The sequence below is a fragment of the Patagioenas fasciata genome, chromosome Z (genome assembly GCF_037038585.1).
Source record: "Patagioenas fasciata isolate bPatFas1 chromosome Z, bPatFas1.hap1, whole genome shotgun sequence".
In the NCBI taxonomy this organism is placed as follows: Eukaryota; Metazoa; Chordata; class Aves; order Columbiformes; family Columbidae; genus Patagioenas; species Patagioenas fasciata.
The window spans coordinates 6254910-6263852 of record NC_092560.1 but is presented as its reverse complement, the minus strand read 5'-3'; the positions used below and the strand labels follow the sequence as shown (position 1 = coordinate 6263852).

Here is an 8943-nt window from a genome sequence, read left to right as displayed (position 1 = left end):
CAGCACCCTATGCCCACGATCCCCACAAAAGTGATGCAAGCACTCACAACACAACTTTTATTCAAACACAACACTTATGGGCAGCTCTGCACGTGGTAAAGCTCCCAGAAGGAATGGAATGCAATGCAATGCAATGGAATGGAATGGAATGGAATGGAATGGAATGGAATGGAATGGAATGGAATGGAATGGAATGGAATGGAAGCTGTTGAAGAGAGAGGGCAGTTGCTGTCCGGGTGGTAATGGAGTCCCTGTCACAAGACTCCTCGTGATGGCCTCTTCAGCTGCATCGTGTCCCACTCCCCAGGAGGCGCTTTAGCTGCGCAGGGAAGGTGCAACACCTTTTCCTTTCCTTTCCGTGCCCTGCATTCTCCCCTCTTTGTTCTTCCTGGAACACACGGTTGTCTGCCAGCAGCTGCGACCTGCGCAAACACAGCTCTGTGCAGGATGGCCTCTTTCAGCGCCTGTCGAGAAGCATCCTATGAACCTGACTTTGCAGCCCATCAAACTCAAGATTTGCCTGCTCAGAGGCGTAAGGATTCTGCGTCAGGTGCTGGAAGAGGTTGAATGGTTCAGCCATTCGCAGTTCCGGGGGCAAGATGATCTCCTCAGGCAGGTTCTCATTGCCAATGAAGAAGTGGTTCAGGCATTTCCTCCGCAGACATCTCTGCAGGTACTGCAGCATGTCGTTCAGCCATTGCCAGAAATACCTCCTGTGCCAGTTTGACAGCGGCATGGTGGTCAGCACGTGCATCATAACTGTCTTCAGTGTATAGGTGGAAAAGTCTCTGCCCAGCAGGCAGCGGGCACAGAGCTGCAGGCATCTGAGGTAGCAGGTGTCAGGATGTGCCTTTCTGGCAATCAACCTGAAGAACTTCATCTCTGCCACAGCATAGGTCTCTGGCCACATTGTGCTTGGAGTGTAGCCAGCCTCTGTATACTGGCTGCTCACAAAGATGTCCGAGTCACCTTCTTGCACCCCAAACATCAACTCAATTAAAATCCTTTTCCCCCGGCGTTGCACCACACAGAATTTGCAGGAGCGGTCAGAGGGCAGCACTGTTAGGCGGCGTACGGTTGAAAGATGCAGAGCCCTCCAGGAACGTCTCACAAACATCTGGAAATAGCGCGCAGTTTTCTGCACGTCTAGGTAGGAGGCAGTGCAGAGGTCGTCTAGGATGCTGAAGGCTGCATTCCTCCCGTGCTCTTGCTCGGGGTGATGGAGGAAGCAACGTGTCTCTCCTGCCGGCTGCTCCATCTCACAGGTACACACCACCTCCACACGGATGCGGAAGTTCCTCATTGGCCACACGGAGCCCGGCTCCAGGTGGAAGGTGTGTCCTCGGGGAGGCTTCAGGGGCAAAATCAGGCGGTAGGTGATGTCTTCCCCACGGGGACTCCAACCTTCAAAGGCACTGCCCACCTCGATGGCTTTTTCCAGCACTGGGAAATAAGTATTTGAGAAGATATACTGGTAGAGATGGATGAAGATTTCCATAAGGCTCATCACAGACTTGCAGTCTCTGTACAGGTGCTGAACTGGCCGCTCTATGTCCTCCTCAAGAAACCTTCCCAGGTCATTTGCATTATCATTCGCTTCTTCGGCTTCATCTTCATCATCATTCTCATCATTCTCTTCTCCATCTCCATCTTCATCTTCATTCTCTTCTTCATCTTCATTTTCATCATCATTCTCTTCTTCATCGTCATTGGCATCGTTGTTTTCTTCTTCAGGTTCATTTGCATCATCATTCTCTTCTTGAGCTTCGTTTGCATCATCATTCCCTTCTTCGTTTTCATTTGCATCATGATTCTCTTCAGGTTCATTTGCATCATCATTCTCTTCTTGAGCTTCGTTTGCATCATCATTCTCTCCTTCATGTTTCTTCTTCTCCACGTTTTTAGCAAAGCTCTCCTCTCCTCTCTCTGGCTCAGGGCTCCATTTCCTGAGGCACCAGCAGAGCACAAAGAGCACGACCAGGACTCCAGCAACGGCCCAGCACAGCCAGTGTTGCAAGGCAGAGAGGAGCAGGGATGCCCAGGCAAAGCCGCTCTGCTCCTGGTTCCTCTGTGCCTGGTTCCTCTGCTCCCGGCTCCTCTCCTCTATCTCCTGCCACAGCCGAGTCATCTCCCGTTTCAGCATCTCAGCACGCTGCTCCATGCGCCTGTGCGTCTCCTCATCCAGCTCATAGCCGACCAACTGCACGTTCAGGGTAAGAATTTGAAAAAGCCCGACGAAAACGTCCAAGAGAGCCATGTCCTGTAGGAGAAGGGAGAGGAGGGGCTCAGTGGGGCTGGTCAGGAGAGAGGGGGCTGGTGGAGGGAGAGCGAGGCCGGGGGCCACACAGAGCTGGGGGCAGGTAGGAATGGGGCCGAGGCAGCTGGGAGGCAGCAAGGGCCGCCCCGGCCCTGGTGGCGGCGGCTCCGTGCCCTGGCCAAGGTGCTCCCGTGAGCGACCGGGCCCTCCAGGCAGGGTGAGAACCCACCCCCGGGGACCGCGTTTCTGCCCCGGCCCCGTCCAGCCCGGCCTCCCCCCGCCTGCGCACTCACCGCTGGCCCAAGCCGGACTGAGGCGGCGCTGCTGCTGGCGCCCCTGATAACCGCCCCGTGGGGACTCGTCCCTTGTGATGTCACGGGCGCCCGAGCACATCACAGGCACGCCCGCCGGCCCTGCCCGTCCGCACCACCCTGGCCCAGCCACTCGCAGCTGCCCCTGGCAGCCAAACACCAACCCTGACAATGTACAGACCCACCAAGCCGGCCAGCACTCCCAGGGTTCTGTTTACAAACCAGACAGAAGCCCCCCAGACCCTTCCCAATTATAAAACTGGGTGATGTGACCCATGGATGCTTTGCTCTCTGACATCCTATCCTGTGAGATGGGACTCTGAGCAACCTGATCTGGGTGAAGATGTCCCTGCTCAGGGCAGGCCTTGACCTAGGTGACCTTTGAAGCTCCCTTCAAACCCCAACTATTCTGTGATTCTATATCTTAGAGACTAGAAGACCTGAAGAGTCACAGATGTGCTGGGGAGGTATGTTCAGATCAATATCTACCCTTTTCCCCTCCAGTCTCTCCATAGTGAATATTCAGTCCCAATAAACCTGGAGGAGAAAACAGATAATTCTAGGCTGCATAGACTTGAAGCACAATTTTTTTAATGAAAGGTGCTGACTGTCCATCCTGTTTATGGCAGTGATGCTTGTAGTTCATAGAGCCTCATGGTGTGACTAGCAGCCTGCATGGGGCACACTCAAATCCTGCTCCTTCTCTTCCTCCGCCTTTATTCCAATTCCTGTGTGCTCCAGGCTGGAGAAGGGCAAAGGGCAAAGGGGGAGCTGCAGCCCAGTGCATGGTTGGTAGGTTTGCAGATGACACCAAGTTGGGTGGGATTGTTGATGTGCATGAGGGCAGAAGGGCTCTAGAGAGAGGTCTGGACTGGCTGGATCTATGGGCCGAGGCCAGCTGTAAGGAGGTTCAACAAGGCTGAGTTCCGGGTCCTGCACTTGAGTCATAACCACCTCATACAACACTACAGGCTCAGGAAAGGGTGACTGGAAAGCTGCCCAGCAGAAGAAGACGTTGACAGCTAGCTGAATATGGGCCGGGAGTGTGCCCAGGTGTCCAAAAAGGCCAACATCGTCCTGGCTTGTATCAGCAATACAGTGACCAGCAGGACGAGGGAAGTAATCATCCTCCTGTACTCGGCCCTGCTGAAGTTGCACCCTGAACCTTGGGGTCAGTTTTGGGCCCCTCACTACAGGAAAGTCCTTGAGGTGCTAGAGTGAATTCAGAGAAGGGCAATGAGGCTGGTGAAGGGTCTGGAGCACAAGTGTAATGGAAGCAGTTGAGGGACCCTGAAGAAAACGAGGCTGAGGGGAGACCTTCTCACTGTGTCTAACTGCCTGAAAGGAGGTTGTGGCGAGGTGGGGGTTGGTCTCTTTTGCCAGGTAACAAGTGATAGGAAGAGAGGAAATGGCCTCAAGTTTCTCCAGAGGAAGCTTGGATGGGCTATCAGGAAAAAGTTCTACATTGAAAGCGTTAATGAGCATTCAACGAAGATACCCAGGGAAGTGCTTGAGGCACAGTGGCGGGAGGTACCCAAAAGATGTGTAGACATGGCACTTAGGGACTGTATCAAAATTTCCAAAGATTGTAGTTCATACATAAGAATTATAGGAATATAAGCAGCGCAAGAGCGTCCGGTCTTTGGAGCACTTATGGAGGACGATCCCCAGTGTTCCCCAGCGCTGACAAAGTAAAAGATACCTGCTTAACAGTATAATTGTCTCAGCTGTTAAGTTTCTTTCTCCCTTTCAATTCCATGTATTGTTTTCCTCTATATCCATCAATAACCTCCTCCCAAAACACGGCAGTTCCTTTAAGTCAACTCAAGTGCTAAGAAAAATCTGCGCCAACCCAGAAAGCCCACAGGAGCTCTGCTGCCTGTCTGAGCTTGTCCCTCTTGCGACAGGATCGCGAGCAGGGTTTGCAGCAAAGTTGATGGGAACTGCCGCTGCGAGTAGTTAGGTCTTCCATCTGTAATATCTGTAATACAACCACCTGGCAGCAGAGTGGTTCCTATCTCCTACCCGTGAACCCATGTGGAGTGTGTCATGCTTTAAGGCAAGGCGGCAATAAACTGTGGCGGACGCTCCCTGTTACCCCCTCACCTCCCGCCACCCACTTCCTGTGCATCAGAGAGACGATAGGAAAGGAGGAAGGAAGAGAGACTTAGACTTCAAGTTGAAAGGTTTTAAAGGCTTTTACTAATGCTACTAATAGAAAGAGAATATATACACAAAATATACAAACCCAATCTTGAATGCTCGATGTGGAGTTGGCATCACTGCAGTAGCGGGAGCTGAGTGTGCGGAGCTGGTGGCTCCAGCAGCTGCAGCGCAGGCCCCCGGCTGTCACGGGTGGGACTTCAGAGCAAACTGGAAACTGGTTGCAGGGATGCAGGGCCTGAGGCCTGTGGATCACAGGCAGACAGGCAGGGTCCTCTCTAGATGTCGGCCATGATTGAAGAGAGAGTGACCCTCGTGATCACCCTCACATATATGAGGGGGGTATGACGGTTATGGGATGGAATACTTAATTGGTCAATTTAAGTCACCTGTTCCATCCACCCCTCTTCAAACACGCCCCTCTCAGGACGGAACATGGGAAAACTTATCAGTCTTTCTTGGCTACCATGGTAATAAATCTAAACATGAGCTTCTTCAGCATTCCCTTGGTCTTCTTATCAGCACTGAGTACAGCATCCAAGGAAAAGTATGCAGGCTAAAACTCAGAAAAGTATAGCTGCCTAGAAGAACTTAGCTGAAAGAAAAATCACTAGAAGAAAAGTGGTCTTGCTTTTAACAAAACCAGGACAAGTGTATCTTTAAAATCCTCATGTTCAAAAAAGGTGTCCTACCCAACATAGTATTCCTTTTTGGGGACAGAAACTAATTTCAGAGGGAGTATAAAAGATGCCTTGACATGTGCCTTGGGCAGGAGGGGTGCCACAGCCGCTGGTGTTTACTGGCCTCTGCCGGAAAGAGGGGATAAAAGAAACACTGTATAAATACAATGACCTGAATATTGCCAAACTGTGTGTGATAAATAGCTAGACAGAAGGAGGCAGGCAACTTTCATGTGTTTGCTCTAGCGACTGTAAGGGGTACAATTCCTGCTAAAGACAAGCAAAAACCAAAAAACATAGATTAAAATCCTAAGGACCCATGAAGGATCAGTGTGACATCATGAGATGACCAAATGCTACTTGAAAAAGCACAATCCTATCAGAGAGAAAGTAAACACCAGTAAAGTCGCTTCGGCCTACCAAATGCTCAGGAAGATGTCCGACTTGCCTTTCTCCCCACCGACTGTCCACACAACGAAAACAGTCCTGTTGAAGTAGTCAGCTAGCTGAAGATTGCATGAGCGGGAGAAGGGCAGCACCCTAACGTGGAAGAGGGGTGATACAGGGTGATATTTACTCAGTGTGTCCTCAGGGATATGCACATGCTCAGCACATTCTCCACCAGATGTCTCCTCATCCAGGCATGCTGCAGCTCCACATGGTTGCAGGGGTCTCTTGCCAGCACCTGCTCCACGATGCTCAGATCGAGGTGGAAGGCATGGCCAAGGGCAGGATGCAGGGGCACAAGCAGGGGGGAGACAGCATGGTTCTCATGAGGATTCCAGCCTTAAAAAGTGCTGCCCGCCTCAATGACTGGCTGCAGTGTGAGGAAGAAACTATTGAAGAAGAGCAACCTGAAAACATGGAGGAAGCCACCGCTACTTCCTCTGCCACCTGGCACTTGCTGGCCATGTTCTGCACTGGATACTGAATGTGCTTTTCAGAAACCATGCTCAAATCACTATCATCACAGGGATCTTCTTCACTTTCCTCTTCCTCGTGTTTCTCATCCCTGTCTCCTCTTCCTTCTCCTGCGCTGTGTTGCTGCTGGATCTCTCCTCCTCATTAATACCGACATAGGCACAGCTCCTTTTCTGTAGCCGCCAGCAGAGCCCAAAGAGCAGGAGAAAGACTAGACCTGCCACTGCTGCAAGGCAGAAAAGCACAGTGCTCCCAAGGCCAAGCCACTCTGCTCCTGCGTCCTCTGCGCCATCTGCTGCACTGGATGGACCACCTCACGGAGGCTGAAGGGCTATTCTCATTGCCCTGATGAGGAAGCATGGATGCAAAGAGGAGCCTGATTTACAGAATGAGAGAGACCACAGCCCACCACATCAGCTCTTCTGCAAAATGCTCCCTGACCCTGTGGCAGCTGAGCAGTCAGCACCCTATGCCCACGATCCCCACAAAAGTGATGCAAGCACTCACAACACAACTTTTATTCAAACACAACACTTATGGGCAGCTCTGCACGTGGTAAAGCTCCCAGAAGGAATGGAATGCAATGCAATGCAATGAATGGAATGGAATGGAATGGAAGCTGTTGAAGAGAGAGGGCAGTTGCTGTCCGGGTGGTAAGGGAGTCCCTGTCACAAGACTCCTCGTGATGGCCTCTTCAGCTGCATCGTGTCCCACTCCCCAGGAGGCGCTTTAGCTGCGCAGGGAAGGTGCAACACCTTTTCCTTTCCTTTCCGTGCCCTGCATTCTCCCCTCTTTGTTCTTCCTGGAACACACGGTTGTCTGCCAGCAGCTGCGACCTGCGCAAACACAGCTCTGTGCAGGATGGCCTCTTTCAGCGCCCGTCGAGAAGCATCCTATGAACCCGACTTTGCAACCCATCAAACTCAAGATTTGCGTGCTCAGAGGCGTAAGGATTCTGCGTCAGGTGCTGGAAGAGGTTGAATGGTTCAGCCATTCGCAGTTCCGGGGGCAAGATGATCTCCTCTGGCAGGTTCTCATTGCCAATGAAGAAGTGGTTCAGGCATTTCCTCCGCAGACATCTCTGCAGGTACTGCAGGATGTCGTTCAGCCATTGCCAGGAATACCTCCTGTGCCAGTTTGACAGCGGCATGGTGGTCAGCACGTGCATCATAACTGTCTTCAGTGTATAGGTGGAAAAGTCTCTGCCCAGCAGGCAGCGGGCACAGAGCTGCAGGCATCTGAGGTAGCAGGTGTCAGGATGTGCCTTTCTGGCAATCAACCTGAAGAACTTCATCTCTGCCACAGCATAGGTCTCTGGCCACATTGTGCTTGGAGTGTAGCCAGCCTCTGTATACTGGCTGCTCACAAAGATGTCCGAGTCACCTTCTTGCACCCCAAACATCAACTCAATTAAAATCCTTTTCCCCCGGCGTTGCACCACACAGAATTTGCAGGAGCGGTCAGAGGGCAGCACTGTTAGGCGGCGTACGGTTGAAAGATGCAGAGCCCTCCAGGAACGTCTCACAAACATCTGGAAATAGCGCGCAGTTTTCTGCACGTCTAGGTAGGAGGCAGTGCAGAGGTCGTCTAGGATGCTGAAGGCTGCATTCCTCCCGTGCTCTTGCTCGGGGTGATGGAGGAAGCAACGTGTCTCTCCTGCCGGCTGCTCCATCTCACAGGTACACACCACCTCCACACGGATGCGGAAGTTCCTCATTGGCCACACGGAGCCCGGCTCCAGGTGGAAGGTGTGTCCTCGGGGAGGCTTCAGGGGCAAAATCAGGCGGTAGGTGATGTCTTCCCCACGGGGACTCCAACCTTCAAAGGCACTGCCCACCTCGATGGCTTTTTCCAGCACTGGGAAATAAGTATTTGAGAAGATATACTGGTAGAGATGGATGAAGGTTTCCATAAGGCTCATCACAGACTTGCAGTCTCTGTACAGGGGCTGAACTGGCCGCTCTATGTCCTCCTCAAGAAACCTTCCCAGGTCATTTGCATTATCATTCGCTTCTTCGGCTTCATCTTCATCATCATTCTCATCATTCTCTTCTCCATCTCCATCTTCATCTTCATTCTCTTCTTCATCTTCATTTTCATCATCATTCTCTTCTTCATCGTCATTTTCGTTTTCATCATCATTCTCTTCTTCGTCTTCATTGGCATCGTCATTTTCTTCTTCAGGTTCATTTGCATTATCATTCTCTTCTTGAGCTTCGTTTGCATCATCATTCCCTTCTTCGTCGTCATTTGCATCATGATTCTCTTCAGGTTCATTTGCATCATCATTCTCTTCTTGAGCTTCGTTTGCATCATCATTCTCTCCTTCATGTTTCTTCTTCTCCACGTTTTTAGCAAAGCTCTCCTCTCCTCTCTCTGGCTCAGGGCTCCATTTCCTGAGGCACCAGCAGAGCACAAAGAGCACGACCAGGACTCCAGCAACGGCCCAGCACAGCCAGTGTTGCAAGGCAGAGAGGAGCAGGGATGCCCAGGCAAAGCCGCTCTGCTCCTGGTTCCTCTGCGCCTGGTTCCTCTGCTCCCGGCTCCTCTCCTCTATCTCCTGCCACAGCCAAGTCATCTCCCGTTTCAGCATCTCAGCACGCTGCTCCAT

The 8943-nt window shown here is 51.8% G+C and overlaps 2 protein-coding genes across 2 annotated transcripts; both read right to left on the bottom strand.

The window, feature by feature from the left end:
* Positions 1 to 457: 457 nt before the first annotated feature.
* On the bottom strand, positions 458 to 2161 carry LOC136115285 (inositol 1,4,5-trisphosphate receptor-interacting protein-like 1). The gene has a single exon (XM_065861287.1). The coding sequence runs from the start codon at positions 2159 to 2161 to the stop codon at positions 458 to 460; it is 1704 nt and encodes a 567-aa protein (XP_065717359.1).
* Positions 2162 to 7203: 5042 nt separating this feature from the next.
* On the bottom strand, positions 7204 to 8943 carry LOC136115278 (inositol 1,4,5-trisphosphate receptor-interacting protein-like 1). Its single transcript, XM_065861280.1, has one exon. The coding sequence runs from the start codon at positions 8941 to 8943 to the stop codon at positions 7204 to 7206; it is 1740 nt and encodes a 579-aa protein (XP_065717352.1).